General features: G+C 33.5%; 1 protein-coding gene and 1 pseudogene across 4 annotated transcripts in view; one reads left to right on the top strand and one right to left on the bottom strand.

Annotated features, from left to right (window-relative positions):
• LOC107502038 (probable ubiquitin carboxyl-terminal hydrolase FAF-X) overlaps window positions 1–22,170 on the bottom strand; it is a 144,316-nt gene that overhangs the window by 15,325 nt on the left and 106,821 nt on the right. For all 4 annotated transcript variants that reach the window (XM_036235673.1, XM_036235675.1, XM_036235674.1 and 1 more), the window contains exons 27-32: window positions 13,091–13,199; window positions 12,763–12,909; window positions 11,826–11,972; window positions 10,943–11,165; window positions 6,358–6,578; window positions 5,293–5,483 (exon numbers count right to left, since the gene is read on the bottom strand). In XM_036235673.1, coding sequence (XP_036091566.1) covers window positions 5,293–5,483; window positions 6,358–6,578; window positions 10,943–11,165; window positions 11,826–11,972; window positions 12,763–12,909; window positions 13,091–13,199 — 1,038 coding nt within the window. The remainder of the gene's footprint in view (window positions 1–5,292; window positions 5,484–6,357; window positions 6,579–10,942; window positions 11,166–11,825; window positions 11,973–12,762; window positions 12,910–13,090; window positions 13,200–22,170) is intronic.
• Window positions 16,974–18,475, top strand: LOC107502040 (annotated as a pseudogene).

Genomic DNA, 22,170 nt, shown 5'->3' with positions numbered 1-22,170 from the left:
AATTAAAATAGTATTCCAGCGTCAAAAGAATTGATTAAGATGGTATGGCTAAGATGAGGGTGACTAAGATGGGTAGTAGGTGCTAAGAATAGTGTTCACTTTATTAAACATTATGTTTACGCATTCTGAATTAAAGAGACAATTACCATAAGAAAGGAAGGTCATTCTTATATAATAACTACTCTGATATGTGATTCTGCTTAAATTCTGGGTGCCATATTGTAAAGTTTATTTATAGTCATTTATCCCTAAATAAAGTATTTTTTCCAAATGAAAAAGGTTCTAATGTATTTTCAGTAATGGATTTAAAACGCAACCAATCCTGAGAAAATAAAATACTAATTGTGTATGCAAAATAACAACCGCTGTTACCAAACCCCAAGTCATGTTACAAGACATTAAAAAATCTAATTTAATACTTACAGAATTATGTACATAAGACAATAGAAATATATTATTTTCAGGAAAAGACATGGCAATATTTTAAACCTGATAAAAAGATTTACTGCGTTGTGTAAATTTCTACCATTTTTAAAATTGGCTAATTTTTAAAAACTATATTTACATATAGTAAGATTCAACATAATTTTGTAGCAATCAAAATCAAGATTCCGAAGCATACCCCAGATCCCTCTGCCAAATTTTCTAATGTTACTACGTCAGTAGGCAAACTCTTCCATTCCTTTAATTTTCTTACTCTTTTTTTTAGCTTTAGAGCATCTGGTCAAAATACTCTTTTTCAAAGTTACTTGAGTTTGTCCTTTCAATTTTTATATTAATGACTGCATGTTTTATACCTTTTTCCATCTTTTAATTTTCTAAAAAAATTAAAATTTATTTTGAGATTAATTTAGTCACAGTAATTACTAACACAGATATCCTATTATCTTTTATGCAATTTCCCTAATGGTGATATATTATAAAAATATTGTGCAACATCACAACCAGGATATACTGATATTGGTACAAGATCCAATCTTACTCAGGTATTTCCAGGCTTACTTATAACGGTGTATTTAGTTATAAGCAAATTTATCACTTGTGAATGTATATGTCTATCATCATGGTGAAGATACAGAACTACTATCATATAGATCTCTTAAACTGTCCCTCTACAATCATATCCAACTATCTGCCACATTACTTCTAAATTCTAGGAAGCACTTATCTTTCATTCTAAAATGCTGTCATTTCGAAAATATTATATAAAGAAAAATATACAGTATAACTTTTGGAGTTGGGTTTTTTAAACTCAGTTTATACTGAGATTCAGTTAAGTTGTTGCACGCACAGGTAGTTACTTCCATTTTATCACATAACATAGATATACCTATTTGTTTACTGAGGTGTTGGAGAACATCATCATGGTTATTTCTAGTTTGTGACTAATATAAAGAAAACCGCTATGAACATATATGTACAAGTTTTGGTGTGAACTAAAATTTTCTTTTCTCTGGTATTAATTTTCATGGTTGCAATTACTGGATTATTTATAGTACTACATGTTGAGTTTCATGAGAAATTGCCAAATTGCTCTCCAGGGTGGCTGTATTATTTATACCACCAATATACGACAGTTTCTCTGCATTATAGCTAGCATTTGGTATTGTAACTATTTTGCAAAATCTTTTAACTATATATGTGCAGTGAGACTTCATTGTGTGCTTTCATCTTTTAACTTTTAAAATTTACAGCATTATATTTATACTGTTTCTTGTACACTGCATAAAACTGACTTTTAAAAATCTGATCTGACAATCTATGTCTTCTGAGCCAATTTACATTTTGTATTACTAGTGATATAATAGAATGTAGAGATGTTATTATTTTTTGTTTGTATGCATATCAGAAGTTTTCTGCCCTTTTCTTACATATAGTTTAGCATTCTATTTCATGCAAGTGTTAACATCTGTTAATGTATCCTTGTGTTTTAAAACTAATTGCTCTATAAATTATTGTGAATATCTATAATCTAAATACTTTACCATTCAAGTGACACACAGACATCTCACGGCTACCTAATTTTATCTTATAAAGATCATTATAATTGTTAAATATATTAAATGAATACATATTGAATGACCTCTTCATTCATTGTTTGTTTTCAAGATTTACACACATTTAAAGTAATCAGAGAAGAAAAATACGGTATTTTAAATAAAGGATTTCATTTTTTCATTGTTCTTACTTTATTCTTGAAATTCCAAGGTTTGCCTGGTAAATTTTTTTTCCCCAACAACCAGAACTTTCTTTACAATTTCCTTTACAGCAGGTTTAACTATAACTATAAAGAAATTCCTCACATATTTTTCTTTATTTGAAAACATACTTATTTTCACTACTGAAGGATATTTTCACTGGATATAGAATGTTGGGTTATTTATTTTTTCTTTTGTTTTCTTTGTCTCTAGTGTCATGCCAAGAAATTGCTACCAAGTCCAACGTGATGATGCTTTCCCTCTTGTTTTCTTCTAAAAGTTTTATATCTTATATTTAGGTCTTTGATCTTTTTGGAGTCAACATTAACATAGATGGTGTGTAAGGTAAACATCTAATGGTGAAAGACTGAAACATTCCTCAGAAATCATAAACAAAGCAAGGAAGCCTACTTTTGTTATTTCTATCAACACAGCACTGGGAAGTTCTAGCCAGACCAATTACACTAGAGTAAGAAATAAAGGTGTACAAATTGGAAATCTTAAAGATTCCACAAAAAAACAAAGTTCAGCAACAAATTCAGCAAAGTTGTAAAACAGAGAGATCAACAAAAAAAATCAGTATGGAGGTTATTAATAATACACACAGTTTCAACTTAGCAAGATAAAAACTGTTCTAGAGATGAATGGTGGTATGCAAAATGCAACTGTACTTAATAATACCACTAAACTATATACCTAAAACACATTCTTATTTCACCACAATAATAATGATTTAGCAGAGAAACCTGAAAAAGAAAAAAAAAAATCAATGAAAAAGACTTCATCAAAACTAAAATTATTGTGCATCAAAGGATATTACAAAGAAAGTGAAAACATTATCTCAGAAAGAAGTATCTATAAATCCTTTATCTATGAGGACCTATTACAATGAATATACAAAGAACTCTTAAAACACAACAGGCATAACAAAAAACAAACAAAAAGACAATGGGGAAAGTAATGAATAGACAGACATTTTCCTCAAAAAACAAACCAAAAACTAAAAAGCCCCCCAAACAAATGGATAATAAATGCATGAAAAGATGCTCAACAATACCACATTAACAGTCCCTTGGTAAATGGTACTTAAAAATGAGATACTAATTCACTCCACTAGGAAAGCTATTAAAAAAAAAAAAACGTATACTGGTATAATGTTGAAAAACTGCAACCCTCATACTTCGCTGCTGAGAAAGTGGTTCAGGAAATGTGAAACAAATTGGCAGTTCCTTAAAATATTTAACACAGAATTACCACATAACCCAGCATAGAATTATCATGAAACTTTGCACCTGTAGTCCTAAGTATATAATGAGAGAAATGATAAGTCCTCACAAAAATTCATGCCTCTGAATTATACATTATTGAACAGTTAGGATAACGAATTTTATGTTATTTTGTAAACTTTACCAAAAAAATAAAAAATGCAGTAAGAGCATATGTCTTGAATGTAAATACTACAAAAGTGCTAGACAAATTGTGAGCTCCATCATTATACAGAAAGAATAAATGTGAGAATAAAACCATAAATATATTTAAGCAAAAATTATAATTTAGTACACATTTAAATGCAAACGTAATTCAGAAGCGAAACTACACTTATATATTTAACTGTATCTATGCAGATATAGATAGGTAGAGACATGCATACATGCATAATTTTGCTAATTAAAATTGTATACATATAAACAAACAAATAATTGAGTGAAGATTCTTAAGATAAAGTTTTAAAATATATCTATTAACGTGAAAATACAAGAACAAAAACATTGACTAGAATACTGAAAAAAGTCTTGTCAAGAGACCAGATGAGCTAGAAAAAACAGTACTGAGAAAGGTAGAAAGTTAAGAAGGTATATGCCAGGTGATGGAACTATAAGAAAGACATATCTAGAAGGAGGCATTATATATGCAAATCACTCATTACTTCTTATACTTTGCATTGTGGAATATCAAAATTTATATGATAACGTGTCATGCTATAATTTTATGATTTTAAAACTAAATCTAATATGCTAATTTTATATATAAGGGGTACCATTCTGACGGAAAACAAATAAGGTGACCTAGAAGTTAAAGTTAGATGATTCTTTTGGTTTACACACCTCCAACCTACTTAGAGGTATTTTGCTTAAAGAATACTAAACTCTAGAAAGGACTGCAGCCTTTTTCTATATAGTATAAAGAGCTGCATAATTGGGGATGACACAAAATAGAACTTGATAAATTTAGTGAAAGACAGAAAGCCAGATAAAAATAAGTAATTATGTTTTTTACAACCTAAAAATGGACAAAATTTTATTGATCACTTGAGGAAGCTAGGAAACTATATGATTATTTTATAAACATACAAAAAAGAAAAAGTATACTAGTTTTCTTACTGCTTTATAAAGATTTCTTATCAATACATTTCCTTCCACAAACCCAATCAGATTAATCAATGAATAATCAATAACAAAATTAGAATATTGCCATTCTAATTATAATGAAATAACATACTTGGTAACTGACAACTACATGACTCTTAATATCACAAAAGGAAAGATATTCTGTAAGATCACCGCCCATGAAGCAGTCATGTCCACAGGAACTATGAATACTTGATTCTGATCAAGCCTCTTAATCATGACTAAGTAAACTACAGTCCATGAACCAAATCCAGCCAACTGCCTATGTATCATCCAAGACTTAGAATGGTTTAACATATATTTAAATGGTAGTAGTACTTTATGACATGAGAAAGTGTTTTAAACTAAAATTTCAGTGTCCATGAACAAAATTTTATTAAAACACAGCTATTGTTTATGGTTGCTTTCTTGTCACAAAAGCAGAGCTGAGTAGTTATGAAAGATCATATAACTTTCAAACCTTAAAGATACAGGAACAAAGGAAAACAAAAAAAATGCAATTAGGAAAATCTAGACAGATATTTTTTACCTATCTCATTGAAACCATGATAAAGAAAAAACTAAGGTAAGCATTACTATTGTGAAAGTTAAAGAATTATACATTTTAGCTATATTTTAAAAGATTTCAAAATTAGTATAGTGAGATTTTTTTACAAAACCAAAATTATCATCCACCCATAATTTACCTGAACTGTTTCCAAAATCCTCTGGGCACATAGTATTGTAGTCGGGAAGCGGCTAAATGACCAAAGATGACCTGAAGGTGTCTTAGGACACCAATATTGTACTCTTTCCTATCTTCTGTCTTACTTAATGCTGGTTTGTCTTCAAATTGATGAGGATATCCAAATACATCATCTCGGGGATCAACATTACTCTAGATACCAAAATACATCAGTGATGAGTTAATGTAATTTAAAAAATACAATGAAATAAGTTGAGACAAATATGAATAGTGAATGATCTGCATTACTTTATATTTTATATATGTAAAGTATAACTTTCAAGTTATATTAGTACTTATCCTCACAATTTCAGATGATCTTTCATAAAAAGATCACATAAGAATAATCCTGAACACTCAACTGAAAGTGGTATAATATAAAATAGAAAGGTTTAGTTAAGTAGACAAATGGATACAAATGAATGCATCGATGGTGAATAAGTTATTAATCATAAGCAAAACTTAAGTCCTTCATGTTTATGTAAAAGCCATTCTACCAGCTGCTGAATCCTAACCTTTTCATTGCCTTATTCTTCATTGGTCACATGGTTGCCTGAATATCTATTATTGTTAACTAACACTGTTGATAAAACCTTAAGGCATTAAGAAAATATTGAGAATATCTCCAAAGAATACGCACAGAACATGAAACTGAAAAATATATAAAGGTAGAATAAATGGAATATACTTTAAAAAATTACAGAATTGAAAATACAGTTTAAAAAAACTAAAAACATTTGTATTTACAAACACCAAATACATTTACCATAGTACATAAGACACGTTTAATGGCTGCTTTAACAAATAATCAGAAAAAGTTGTGATAAAGATTACCAATTACAGTTTAAGGTCTATTGATAATGAGTATTATGACATGTCAGAAGTAGTAGCTCAGAGATTCTTGTCCTATCATCAAATGTCGTTCAGAAAAATCCCATATACGCTACCATATTCAAAGAGAGAAAAACAGTATCTAGTACCAAGATATTGACACAAGCAAAAACCAGAGTTTATAATTAAAAGTTACCTCACTGTCCTGCTTCTCTTCACCAAACATATCATCATCGATATCACTACCTGTACCTTCAATTGCAAGAATACTGTTCCTTATGGAAGGAATCATGTATAGTTGCTGGATCACAGAATTCATGTAACAAGTAGCACCAGCATTTTTGAGTCCCACAAATCCTTTTGGTGGGCGAGGTCCAACAGGGGGTAGATATTCCCACTCAGTAAGTGCTTCACAAGCTGAGAGAAAAAAAAAAAGATTCTCATAACATGAACATCATCTTGTCCACTGGTAACTGTTATGCAGACAAATAAGTATTAGTAACAACACATTCACCACTACAGCCACTATACAATAGAAATACTTATCAGTCCATATTTTTATTAATGTTCTTCTACTGGTGCTTCTATCTAAAGCTTCTTAGAAAGTTATATAGCTGGTATAATAATAAATTTCTTTGTGTAAACCATCGGTTTGCTTCATTTCGGCACCTTCAATTATCTCGGTTTGGAACTTTAAATAAAATACTACATATTAGTTCAACTATATACTTTATTTAATTATACGTTAAACTTAAGATCATTTATATTTAAGTCATAATTCCACACCATAAAAACCGTAACCTTCAATGGGCAAGAGTAAAAACGTCTTGCTGCTACCCATAGTTTTATTTTGCATAGTAAATTATATAGTGAACATGAAAGGTCTTTGATAACACATAGCCTCCATTTACCATAAAACCAAAAACAACTTAAATATAAATCGCTATTTTATACTGCAAGCTACAACTGATAATCAGAATTAGACAGAGCTTTCTGTGTTGACAGACGTATTACAAAGTACAAAACACAGCGAAGAACACTGTAGCGTATTTCCATTAAAAAAAAAGATTAAAAAGAGATGTACAATTTGTATATACATAGACCTCTCTAAACTAGAAAAATGAAATGGCTAGAAACGTAATACTTTTAATGTATATCTTCTTTTATATGTAAATTGTGTAACCATGAAATTCATAACTCATCAATTTAAATGATCAAAACTAAGTTTTCAAGAATATCCTCTTGATACTATCATGCATTGCTTAAAGATAGTCTTGGTGCCTTCAATAATGGCAGTGTAATACCCTTAGGTGATTTCATCTTGTGAGAATACCACACAGGATGCACTTAAACAACTCTGTATGATACACATCTGTAGGCAACTGTAACACAATGGTATGTTTTGTGTATCTAAACAAAAATAATGCAGTGAAAATATGGTGTAAAAGATTAAAAATGATACATTTACAGAGGACGTTACCATGAATGGAGACTACAGGAAAGTGCTCTGGGTGAGTGAGAGGCGATGTGAATATGAAGGCCTAGAACATAACTGTACCTGTGTATACTTTATAAAACGCTACACTTAGGCCATAGTAATTTTATTAAAACTAGTTTTTTCTTCAATTAACCTATGTAATTTTTATCTTTATAAACTTAAAACTTAAATATGTTGGACTATTGTAACAATTCACTTAAAACACAAACACGTTGCTAGCTGTACGACATTTCTGTAAATTTTATCTCTTATTTTTTCACTGTTTAAACTTTTTGTTAAAGTGTAACGAACAGAGACATTCGGCTGGGTTTACACTGGGTCAGGATCGTCAACATCACTGTCCCCCACCTCCACAACCTGTCCCACTACAAGGCCTTCAGGGGCAGTAACAAGTTTGGAACTGTCCCCTCCTGTGATAACAGTGCCGCCTTCTGGAACACCTGCCAGAGGACCTGCCTGAGGCTCTTCTTCTGGAGCTATCACTCTTTTCAGAGACATGTCCATGGTAGTTTGCTTGGTTTTCTTTGGGTTTTTTGTTTGTTTGTTCGTTCGTCTTTAACGGAGGTTTGCTTGTAAGCAGATAACACACCATGACCATTCCCCTATGGTATTGAAAGCCTTTGGTGTTAACAGTCCATGTTTTCAGACTTCTTAAGGAGCTTGCTAAGGTCTGCAAAAGCTTCTGCCAAATGCTTCACTGTGAATTTTCTTGGGTGTTCTTTTCCTTCTCCTGTAGTTTCCTTTCCTTTTCTCTTGTCTCTTCAGCTGTGTGTTCCTGTCATTAGTCAGTTCCTCGGGAACCACGTCCAGAAGCTCCTCAACGTCATCCTCATCCACACCCAGTGAGTAAACTAGTCTGTCTTCTCAGACACTGCTCTGTGCTTTTGGCAGCCTCCTAATCCTTGGCAAACCCTCTGACGTCATGGGTGAACCTCTTAAGTGGCTTCTTCTAGATGTCACTGCACACTCCTCGGTGACATCACCCCAAGCCCAGACAAGGTCCTGATACAATCATAGACGTAATGCCTCCAAACGACACAAGTGTTTTCTCAGTGTCTTCCTCGGTTGTAGCAATAGTCTGGGCCAAGGTCCTGCTCAGAAAGTAGGCCTCAAAGCTCCTAGAACTCCTCGACCCGCTGGTTTGATCAAGAGGTACTGTTTGTGGGCAGAAATACCACTTTGATATTGCAATGAAGATCACCAATAAAAGGATGTCTGGGAGCATTGTTATCAATAAGCAAAGTCTTGAAAGGTATGTTATTCTCCAAACAGTACTTCTCCATTTTGCTGACACAGCAATGCAGGACGGCTTCTTGGAAGAGTCACCCATGACTCTCCTTGCTCCTGCAGTACACTGGCAATGTGTGCCTACTGATATGCTTGAAGGCCCTAGAGTTCTCACAGTGATTTCAATTCGAAGCCTATGTCACTGCCCCCAAGTGAGACCATTATCCTGTCCCTAAAAGCCTTGAAACTGGCCTTGACTTGGCCTCCTTATGGGATAAAGTTTCTTCAGGCATTCATTTCCAGGATAGGGAGATTTTCTTCATATTAAATATTTATTTGTGTCATTTGCCTCCACAATCCACGTTATCTAGAATTTCCCAAAGTTCTGCTGCTGCATTCACATCAGCGTTCAAAGACTCATCAGCCAATGTCATGTTATAGTAAATTCAACGTTGTAGTTGGGTCCCGCCTTTCCTTTCAACATCTCAAACCACCTTTGTGCTTTGGCTGTGATTGTCATGGTGCTGAGAAGGCTACGTTGTGTCTGGTCTTCAATCCAGATCAGTAGCAGCTTCTTAATCTGTGATCTAGTCCCTTCTCAAGTGTTGGTCTTGGTGCCTCCAATAAGCAGATTCTTTGACAATGTCTGTCACTTTGTTCTTCAAGATCATAGCTATGGTGGAAAGGGAACTGCCCGACTGGTAAGCAATAACCCTCACTGACTTTTCCCTTCATTGTCCTTCATCACTTTTAATTTTGTTTCAGGTCAGTCCCTTGATGTGGCCTCGTAGAGGCAACAGTAGAAACAGAATTTGCACACAGTTTGGAGCCATGATGAAGAAACAACAAGATTAAATCAAGCACAGAAGAAAATGATGCAATCAAGAGACCTCGTAAACAGGAGATGGATGAGTCTGCTGCCATTACCTAACAGGCACACTATTAGTTTGCTGTAAAAAATAGTTTTACAGCACACTCTTTAATTTAAGTAGAAAGAGTATACTCTAAAGTAATGATAAAGGTATAGTATAGTTATACATAAAGCAATACTGTTGTGCACTATTAAGTATCATGTATCGTTCATAATTGTAAGTGCTATTTCTTACACAAGTGGTAGCGCAGTAGGGTTTTTTATACTAGCATCACATGAATGAAGTATTGTGCTATGAAACCATGCCAGGAATTCCTAAGCAATAAGAATTTTTTAGTGGCATTATAATCTTATAGGCCCACTGTTGTATGTGCTTGGTCTACTGTTGTTCAAAATGTCATCATGTGACACGTAACTATATAGATTCTAAAGTACAAATAAATTTAGCTAGGATCTCCTAAAGTGTGACTGAAAACTTCCTTACAATCTTAAAAACAGCATAAGGAAGATAAGTTTAGGTGTTCATAAATACATAATTTTTAAAGATTTGTATTAAATACTATATTATATTCTCTAGCTTTGGCTTTCTTTAAAATTAAGTAGATTTTATGTTATTTTTTGTTTTGCTTATACCTCACTTTCTTTTGAGTTTCAGTTGTTACAGGATGTTCTAAGTCCTGAGGCAGAGGTGGGTCTAATATGTTAATTGAAAATACATATTTAAATGCACTTTAATGGTACCTTCTCACACCTGACCTGCCAAACTATAACTTTGGAACTCAGATTAAAATAACAGTAAAGAATCCACACGTGAGAGCTTGAAATTCTTTCCAAAATATACATCATTTAGTTTTAAGGATGAAATTCTGTAGCTTTAAATTTAGCTTACCAACATAGAGCTTGATTTTCATTTCATGTATAATACAATAAAAGGTTTTGTCAAGTTACATTAAACACCCACAGGATGGTATTTGAATATACATTAAAATTTTTTTAATACAAAGTTTCTGTTCTTATAATGGTCTTGGATTTAAAGATAATTGTTAAAATTATTGAACTAATTACCAGTTGCTAAAAATAAACATAAGTTAAAACATTTCCTAAAAGAAAAAAAATAAAAACCTGGAATTTTAAACAGGGAAATATTATTAACCAATAACCAACTTTACAAGTTAAAATACTTACTAGTTATTGATGTGCCTATGTAATACATTTCAGTCAAACAGTCTACTATTTGTTTGAGATTCCTTACACAGCCAACAGCTAATGCTACAAGTAGTTCAAAACCAGAACCGATGGTAGCTGGTGAACTACAGACTGGAATAGCTTGCTCAGCTGGCAGTTCTCCACTTCTCATATATTGCAGATAAACTTTGGAGGCGGGAAAGATGAAATCATCAATTAATTCCTAAAAGTTAAAAAACAAACAATAACATACATTTTAGGAAAATACATCCCTTGGAAGAATTATTATAATTATTTGACAGAATTAAACATCTCTTTACATCTCAAAAACAATTTTAAATTTTCAAATAATAAAATACAAGTCTACCTCAAAACACTTAACTATACTAAACATACTCAGTTTTTCAGGTGTTTTATGGTATTAAAAAAAGCTGAGTACAATTTAAGAAAAAATGTAAATAAACCTACTTCCTAATCAAATGTGAACTAAAATATCTATTTAAAAATAAAATACATTAAAATGACACTTTTAAAGAAGTGACACTTTCCTGCACTAAGACACACCAGAAAAAATGCATTAAACATGTAAAATGTAAAAGCTGAATTCCTGCATAAGTTTTCCTTATTTTAAAGAGTAATCAAGTTAATGTTGCTTATTAACTTTCTAAAATATTATCTGAACTTTGATTTCTAATTAATTTAAAAATCTCGATGAAAAGAGACACCAAAAAATACTGTACATCTCACAGAGATGTTCATAATATAAACAAAGAAAAAAAACCAAGATGGTATCTCAAAGACAAGATGCTACGCAGCTCAAATAGATAAATTAGCTAACATTTTAAGAGTCAGAATTAGTTCAGTATCAACACTTAGAACTTACTTTAATGAGATTAGCACCTCCTTTTTCACAACCAACATGATACTTTTTCTCAGATGTTTGAAAGGCCAATAACTCTTTGGTTATTCCAAGGTGGCCTTCTAAAATAGGCTCTTCAACACCTGTTTCACCAGTGTTTTTAACATTATCCTGCCAAAGCAAAAACAAGATAGGCCTAACTTAAGAAAGGAGGACAAAAGAACTCGGAACATAAAAGAGCTGGAGGGGAGTGATACTTCAGATATAATTTCCCCAAACCTTTTTATTGAGATAGTTCTAATTTATTCTATAAAGCTTCTTTAAACAGCAAGTGTGAGTAATTCTGTTTAAAGAGGACATTGGCAACATCTGGAGATATTTTGTTTTTCACAATAGGGAAGAAAGGGGAATTAACTAAGATCCACTTACTGATTTCAGACTGAGCTGCTGCTCAGCATTCTACAATGCACAGCAAAGCTCTTCCAAACAAGAAATCACATGGTCCAAAATGTCAATGGTGCAAAGGGTGAAAAATCCTATTCAAAAATTAGGCTTTATATAGCACTAAGAGAATGCTAATCTGAAAGCCAAAAGCTAAACATGTCAGAAATATATTTTTACAGAACTGTATATATAAAAGGTATTGGATGGATAATATAAATGCTAATCTATCAGATTCTTTTGATTTAAAAAACTTTTAAGAACTTTTATTTAATAGAATGGCAATATGTAAAAAGGTCAAAAATACCAAAAGTGAACACTAGCACTACATTCCAACTAAAGACATTTATACAAAACAAGTTGTACTTTCTAAGAATCATAGTTATTAACTGATCATTTAATAGTATATATTTTGCTCATTTTTGTTATTCTTAAGATTATTTAATATACTCAAAATTATAAACTCTTAATAACCCTCTTTTAATTTAAGTGATGTAACAAACAATATTATACAACGTACCCGAATCCTTTTGAGCCAATCAATTTCATTGTTGAGAAGAACTTCAGCATTAGGCACATTGATGTTAGTGCTATAAGCATAATTAAGAAGGTGTCGCAGAAGAGTGAAATAGTCACCTGAATGTTTTCCTCTCTCCCTTGCTGTGTTCTGAAATAAAATTGAAAAAACATGAATTCACAGGTTCATTCTCAGAATTCATTTTAATTTTTTTAAAACCCAGAGAACTGATGAAAATCAAGTAGCAATACCTTATATCAATGACATGTGATTTCCTCAATGTTCATTTTCAAAAAGAAGAATATTGGTAAGTCTATTAAAAATAACTTACCCCTAAAATGGTAAAGAGCAGAGTAATGAAGAAAAGCAGAGATCTGTTTCCCATGCAACATCTGGTGCACATTAAAAAAAACTGCTCCTGGGCCAACTGACGAACAGTTCTGTAAAAAAATATTTTATATATAATGTATTACTTTCATGAATAAAAACAATAACAAATTATTCCAACACTGGTTTATCTTTAATAGGGTCGATAACTGATAGTAAAAATAAAAGCAATCAACAGCCACACAATATAGATAAACGTAAAGCTTTTTTTCAGGGACTTAAACCTCAATTGTATTAAACAGGATGGGAATTACTGGATTAGAGATTCTCATTATTTGAGTCCTCAGAGTCTTTAACATGTGCTATTAATCAGGCTTAGACCATGTAAAGGACAAGAACAATATATGGAGGAAAAAAAATATTTTTTTGCTGGATATCTTTTAAAACCTCCTTGGAACAAGTTGAAAATACCCCTACGATACTAGACTAGGTGCCATGTAGTAAGAAGCTCTAGACCTTTTCTGGCCTCCAGGAGAATAGTTTTCAATGAACTGTCCTTTAAAGCAAACAACTAACGGAAATCCAATATAGACGAAGCTATTCCTCATATGATAGTAGTTTTGAAAATACGGTTGTCAGATCTGCAGCACCAGCATTACCCAAGGATATGGGAACTTCCTCAAAACACAGATTCTTGGGCCACCCTATATTTACTGATTCAGAAAGTCAGGAAGACAGCTCAGCAATCTACATTTTAATAAGCAATCCCAATGATCTAATATATATACCACAGTTTAAGGATCAAGCATTATTCTGCATATCATCCATATGAGAAACTTTGGAAAACTCTTACTACCAGAAACTTCACTGATTTATCTATATCTTTAAATGTTTTATATTGTATTGTTTTTTCTAAAAATAACTACAGTTGACTCTTCAACAACATCGGTTTGAACATCATATGCCTACTTACAGAGTTGTTGTCAATAAATATGTACAGTACAGAAAATGTTTTCTTGTTCTTATATTTTCTTTTCTCTAACTTTACTATAATACAATATAAAATACATATACCATACGAAATATTAATTGACTGTTGATTAATAAGGCTGTCAGCAACAATATGATATTATTATTAGGTATTCCATGACTAGAACCTACAACATAGTGGTGGCTCAATATTTCTGCTGGTAAACATTACTTATTTACAAGCTAGATGTCTGTATGTATCTCCTATTGAAAAACAAAAATTAATAGTTCTTACAAATTTAGAAAAAGACTGACTGTTCCACAGCCATGGGAAAACACCGAAATCAACTTTAAATTCATTTTTATCATTTATTAAATCCTTTATTAAATAATTTTAAGCTGATTTTCACTGTTTGAAGAGCTTTTACAAAAAAAAAAAATGCACACAGTGCTTGCTCAAAAAACTAAACAAGAACATACTCCCCAAAACTAACCTTTTCACCTAAATAACCTGAATCTACAAATGTCAACCCATTTACACCTGTCCAAATCTGCCAATGCCTGAATTTCACACAGTGTGCTTTAGTGAGAGAATGTGCCTTCACTATGGTAAGTGATAAATTCAACTGTCTTTTTATTTCAGATATTGAATAGTGAGTGATCTCATTAATCTTTGTTAAAAAGCTCTCTCAGGCTTTGCTGATGAGAGGGGTCCCAGCAACAAGAACAGAACTATGTTTCTGTCTTCTTACTAGCTGCTAAATCTCTAAAAGAAATGGGTGGTTTGCATCTAAAAAATTTTAAGTTCTATGTATTAAAGTCCCTCTTGGCTTTACCTTAACCATGTTAATTTTACTCCAATGTCCTAAATGATGTGTCTTCATTTTATAATTATCACATATTAATTTTCTTGTGTACTCATTTTTAATCTTTTTTAAACAAAAAATGAGTGAGTTAAACTCACAATGGCCACTTTATAAATTCCTTTCAAATATTTTCTCAAATAGTAAAATTATTTGGCTGTTAATCCTACTGAAAAACTTAAGATAAAAAATTCTGCAATCCCAAGAATAATCCTTGAGAAACTTTTTTTTTTGATTTCCTGCAGGAAAATCATTAGCAACTTTTGTGTCATGAAGAGAAATTTCAGATTCAGAGAAACAAAATTAAAGAGCATGAATGATGAGTAAACTAACACATAGGGCCTTCCATTTAGAATGCAGATTAGTTCTTTAAATGCCAAGGATCCACTTTACCTGCTCATCTCCCTTCATTACCCTAGAAGTGGAAGCTAGCTGAGGTTCATTCAACCACATCAATGTTTAACATTAAGTATAAATGAGTAACAAAGGACGAAGACAAGAAATAATATATGGGTCAGTTTCATTAAACCATAGATTATTGATTTGAGTTCAAGTCACTTAAATTTGACAAATGTAAATCCAACTTTTGAGATTTTTAAAAGTCCTTCATTTACAAAAATCACAGCTAGGGTTAAAAAACCATTCAAAATAGCACCTTAGAAGTTCCACATGTAAGCCTTTCTTCACAAATTTCTGCAGAGATGGTCTAATAAATTTTAACAAATTCTCAAAGGTGTCTGAGTGTACTGTTCCATCTCATTAGAAAAATTAGTATACAGATCAAACGTCTGATACTTGTTCTTTTCTGTTAAGAATATAACGTGAAATGTTAAGTCAAATCTATATCACATGTATACTCAAAACCTTGCAATGTCTTCCAGTTTCACTTAAGTCTGGGAGGTGAGAGGATAAAGAAACATTTTTGTGATTTCAAATAGTTAGAAGCATTTATTTTTGGCCTTGAACCACTGAGGTGAGAAATAACCTTCCTGACATAAGCTCCTGCTGTGAACCACTGACTTAAAAACCTACAATATCAGACACATTTTTTATGTTTCTTACCTCATCTCTAGAACTGTCCTGCTTATTTAGCTGCTGTTAACAGTGACCTCCTGGGTATCAAGACTTGTGCCTGTAACTCTTACACATGCTGCACATTCTATATATCTACATTCTGTTAGGTTGGTGAGAGGAAGGGTGCGGTGGGGATGTGGGGGAAGGGCCAGCCAGATGCCTGCCTGGAGGCTTCCCAGCTTGATATCGGAATCCAGATCTTCCAGCCGGACATCGACATGGACATGGAAGTCCGCGGAGTCCAACTGATAAGGGCCCCACCCTAAAGCCCTGGCGCCACCACCATAATCTGGATGCTCAACTAACATTCAACTGATGCTCCCCCATTCTATACCCTACCCCTACATAACCCCATAAAAACTACGCTCTCTCGCCCCACGGCACGACTTCTCTGGCCCCTGTCCTCTCGGGACCAGTGAATCTCGCTCGGGAGCCCTCTCCCAATAAAGGCTTGCTTTTAAAACTTCTCTTGGGCATGCCATGCGTTTACCTTACACATTCCTTTACTCTTTCTTTCACATATTTACTTAAAACTCAGAGTAAACTATTTTGTTAACTGTAACAAACTTTACATGGGATTGATAGCATCATTTAAAAATAGAATGAACAAAAAACCCACACTACCACCACCAAAACAAAAACCTAACATCTGAAGAGTCAAGTGAGAAAGCTGATGTTCTATTTATCAAAACTTTAATTTTAAATAGGCTAAAACATAAACTTCTCAAACAGAAATGAATCCTGAAAACAGAAAGCCATTAGTGCTCAAAAAATGATAGCAAAACTGCAGAGGTGCCAGTTCTAAAGTCCTGTTACTCCAAAAGTCTAATTAAAAATGACTTCTGAAAATCCTCAAAAAAAAAAAAAAAAAACTTTTAGAATCCTGGAAAACAATGGTTTACATTATTACCAAGTAAACACCCAATTAAGAAGTGGTAGGCATCTGCATTCGCCACTGCGGGGACAATCAGCAAAACAAAGATGACCTTCATCAATAGATTGCAGTCTGCTATTACTAGAGACTGTATATTTAATTTACTGACCTACTGAAGAAAATGTAACACAGTAGCTATAACCTGACTGGTATGCCATCAAGTACAAATTAACCATACAATAAATGTATCAGGGTGTGGAAGTAACTTATTTTGGTAGGTTGACTTCACTGCCTGGAAACTTTCATTTCTATAGAACTATAAATAACAGAAAAATGAGATGCCTCTTGAATATCAAAAGAAGGAAAATTTTGGTGATTACATGAAAATGTACTGCACTGAATGACTCTTCTTCAAGAAAGCCACTAATAAAAGAAATTGCAGTAGTTCCTACTCTTTCACTATGGTCCTCTAAAATAGTTTTCTGTAAAAAACATCAGGAGTTTCTACACTTTTCTACTGTTTCAAGCTGCTCCCGTTCCTCTTTGTTAATAATTCTTAAACAAGTGCAGAAACTATTTATGATCATATAGAGGCATGAGGAAATGGTGGCACGTACTTTCTTCTAACAAAAAGGAACTAGTTAAAGTGGAAGGAAGAATAAATGGAAGTTATTCTTTGGTTTGAGTAGTTTTGGATTGCTCTTCACAGTGTTTTATTTTAACCACCTGCAAGTATTTTAATCACTGGAAGGACCAAGCTATTATTGGGGAAAACCTGTCACTCTTTTATCAGAACTGGAATACGAAGCATATATGCAAAAATTTAAGGATTATATGCTGAGAAGATGTCTGAAACCTGACCACTAAAGAAGTGGTCATTAATTTATTCATTTAATGAATAATTTATCATTTAGTTGAATGCAATAGATATTCTGGTTGATCTCACAACTAGATTATTCATGTTGTTGAGTCCCAGATATAAATGCCTTTGTGCTTCCAAACAGACACGTGTTTATATTCACTGGGCTTTTAAACAGTGCAACACATTTGCTTTACTTCCTTCTAAGCCATGAAGTAGCATATGCAGTATACCGACACAATGTAGAAAAGGTCAAGTTGGTTCATTTATTACATTTCCTAGGTCTGTTTTTTCTCCCAATGTTTGGCCATTTGTCCTTGAAATAATTTGGCACTTTAGGGCCAGTGGAAACAGTCTAAATTATAGGAGTTTATGTTTAAGAGACCATACATAACACTGGAGGCTGAAGCTGAAAAAACTGACAATGGCTTGTGCGCAAAGGCTTGTATGATCAGATCCAGTTTAGTGTTTTGGCAGCAGATGAAATTAATAGATGGCTTCCATGGTTCTTCCAAACTACCAGAACAGTGATCCATATATCCATCTCATGGAGCTTGAGGCTGAACACTTGGATAGACATACTTAAGGCTCTAAAATTAAAGACCTGCAATTGCCCATCACTTTCTGGACCAGATACTCAATTACTGTTCAAACTCAGCATGAAGCATTTTCTTAAACAATCAAAGAAAGAAGATCTAAATATTAGGAAATGAATACTTGCCTCACTAAAAAAAAAAAAAAAAAAAAAAAGGGCAGGATGCCAGAAACATGGTAAGAGATGTCCTCAGATATCTCCCCTTGAAACAACAAAAAAACTCCCAAACTGCATACCAGGACCTCTCAGAATGGGATCTGTGCATAAGAGCGACCACTGGTTAGAACCTGGGGAGTCAGGCAGTGGACTGGGAGAAACTGCCTCAGATAGCCAAAACTCCCTGCAGGAGGAGTTAGAGGATAGATGGTACAGTGAGTATCTGGAATAACCCTGCCTGAGAGAGTTGCTGAGTTCCACGCGGCCCGTGGCAGGGCCCAGTCATCAGGGCAGAAAGCAGAGAAGTGGGGACAGCAGAGAAACAAGTTAATTGTTACCAGCAGCAGTTGCAAAATCCCAGGCTGAGTGGCAGCCCTCATCCCCCAAACCAGAGGCCCCTTATCCCCACATCTTCTCAGACTGAACACTCTGGAGCTCTAGGACAATCTGAGCAAATGTTACCGAAACTGTCACTAACACTGACAGGGACATACCCTATAGGTAGTGAGCGTGATTAAACATTGATAAGAAAATAAAGGCATTATTAAAACTTTATATAAGGCAGGGAACCAAGAGGCTTAGACTCCGCTTACTGTAAAACAAAAGTAAAAGAACTTCTTTCCAATAGGCTAAAGAGAGACTTTTATATAATAAAGCTTCTTTCTGGGAAAAATGCAGAATACACTTCTATAAATCCCCAGGTAAAGAATAGTCCATTAAACACCATGCACAACCATGCACAAGGCAGCTCAGAAAGAAAGGAAAAAGTTCTCCAGAAATAAGCTTAATGACATAGAAATATGCAACTTAAATGACAAAGAATGCAGGATGGTAGTTCTGAAAAAATTCAATGACATCCAAAACAATATACATACAATTTCAGGAATTGAAAAAACAACCAGGTGAGCAGAATGAGTTCTTTAGCAAGGAGACTGAAACCCTCAATAAGAACTGAACAGACCTTCTGGAGATGAAGAACAAATTGCAAGAGATAAAAAATGAAATAGCAAGCTTGAGAAATAGAGTCAACTAAAGGGAGAAAAGGATCAGTGAGGTCAAAGACAAAAATCTAGAAATAAATCAGAAGGAAGAAAAGAAAAACTGAAAAATGAAAAATCAGGAAAGAGAAATGTAAGAACTAGCTGATACTATCAGGAGAGGAAACATAAGAATAATGGGCATTCTCAAAGGCAGGGAAAAGAAGCAGGGATTAGAAAGATTTTCAGACAAATAGTAGATGAGAATTTCCCAAATCTAAGGAATGAGCTGGAGCTTGGAATTAAAAAAGTCAACAGATCACACAATTATTACAATCCAAAAAGGCCTTCACCAAGAAACACTGTATTAAATTATGGAAAACCTGTACTTTTGGTACGAAGCTCCTATTTTCTTGCTATATGATTTAAAAGACAAATGCACGAAACAATTTTAAATCTATTTTAATAGTTATACAGTTTTTACAGATGTAATCTGTAACAATGAAATCATGAAGGGGAAGAATCAAGATGCACACACACTACCATTATTCAATGTTATTAAAACTAAGTTGATATTGTTCGAATTAGGTTAAGTTTAGAATATTAACTGAAACCCTAATAGTAATCAATAAGATGTATTAAAAAATACAGAGGCATATCTCATTTTATTGTGCTTCACTTTACTGCTCTTTGCAGACACAGTGTTTTTAACAAATTTATAGTAAAATCCTCCATTAGCTAAGATTACAACTTGCTAAAGCCTTGGGTGATGGTGAATACTAAAGCATTTTTATATTAAGGTAATATATTGTTTTTTAGACATAATGCTACTGCACACTTAATAGACAACAGTATATGCAAACAAAACTTTTACAAGCACTGGGAAACCAAAAATCTGTGTGACTCACTTTACTGTGGTCCAGAAACAAACCCATCTCCAAAGTGTGCCTGTATACATAAAAAGAAAGGAACCATAATGTTACTACAAAAATTCGAGAAAATGATTTTAAAAATCAGTATTGAAGGAATGAAGGAACAGTAAGTACTTAGCACATACAGAAAATAGCTAAATATCAAGAGTAAATTATTCCCTACTTGACACGTAAAGAAATTAAACCTGCCACTAAAAGACAAAAAAGGTCAAATGGGTATATTATAAGGATGAATGATTCAGGGATAATAGCTAAGTAAAGTAGCAAGAATTCACCTCTGCGCAAAAACTGTCAGACACTGTAAAAGTGAAAAATTCTTCAGTAAGCTAGTTACAAGGACAAGAAGACAGGGAGTGGTATCTTCAGGCGTCAGCTCTCACAAAAAACAACATTGCTGCCAGGATGCAGATAACAAAACTGTCTCCCAGGCCCTGTTTGCTGTAAGATTTAGGAGTCTCCCAGAAACAATATATCTTTGTACAAGACGCTAACAGCCAACTTCTGCTTTTATAATCTGCTTGCTTGATCAAAGGCCCACCAGAATATGATTTTAGGCTATATAAACTGCCTCCTCTGGAAGCTCAGGGCTGATTCTCTGACCCTGCGTGATGGAGACTTAGTCGCTGGCCGGCTAATAAAGGCTCCTAATTCACCTCAATTAGCTCCGTGGGCCTTAGATTTGAACGCGCCACAACAACATAAAAGGCAAATGTTTCAAGAACCTGCATGACCCTGGTATTCTGACAGTTAAGGACTCTGTCTTCTAAATACCTAGGATCTGTGTTGTGGTCAGTGTTTTCTGCTTCTGATACTGTAGATGTAGATCCAGAGATGGGAAGCCATTATTCCACTCCCATTTGGAGAACTACTGTGCTCTAGCTCAGCAACTTCCCAGGCATTAAAAAGAACATTGGATCCTCACCCCCTTCCTTTTTCTCATTTTCTTTTTGTGGGTACCAGGTATTTCAAGATGTGGACATTTAACAGAAAACACATATAAGAAGAAAGCAGGTTCAGAAAATTCCTAAAGACCTTTAATTTAAATCTCAGACTAATTTCTTGGAACAGACACAATATACAATGACAAAACGAAAAATAACCCCTCAACAAAGATCTGGGAGATGAAAAATGTGATTACAACAGAATTACATGATACATTTTACATGTCCAGTTTTCAAAAAGAACAGACAGAGCTTAAAAAGAACCACAGAACTAAAGGAAAAACGAAGTCAACAGAATAGGTCCTTGAAAACAACCAGATGGCAGACTTTCCAGACAAAGATTTAAAAGACTGTCTTTAAGATACTTGTAGAACAAAAAGAGACAAGGAAAAAATTATGAAAGAGATATTAACAAAATAAGCACCTCAATAAAAATACGGAAAACATATAATGTAAGGAAAATGAAATTGTATAGCTGTTCACAAGAAAAATTAAAAAACAGAGTTAAATAGGTAGATTAAGGAAACCAGCAAGATAAGAGAACTGTAATAATCACGTCAGGAACACAAGATGAATAAAAGTGCACAAAGCCTATGGGATCTCTGGAATATCATCGAACGGAATAACACGTGAATCATCAAGAGTCCTGGAGTAGAGAACCAAAACATGAGAGAGAAAATTCTCCAAGTTTGAGGAATTAACTGAATGTACATTCCAAGAACATTAATGAACTCAAACAGACCCATATGAAGATGAACTATATTCAAACTATATTCGAAAAGCCAAACAAAGACAGAATCTTGAAAGTAGCAACACAAGTGTCTCATCAGGTACAAAGGATTGT

This window comes from Rousettus aegyptiacus, unplaced genomic scaffold, assembly GCF_014176215.1.
Source record: "Rousettus aegyptiacus isolate mRouAeg1 unplaced genomic scaffold, mRouAeg1.p scaffold_m13_p_19, whole genome shotgun sequence".
NCBI lineage: Eukaryota > Metazoa > Chordata > Mammalia > Chiroptera > Pteropodidae > Rousettus > Rousettus aegyptiacus.
This window is presented reverse-complemented; position numbering and strand designations above follow the sequence as displayed.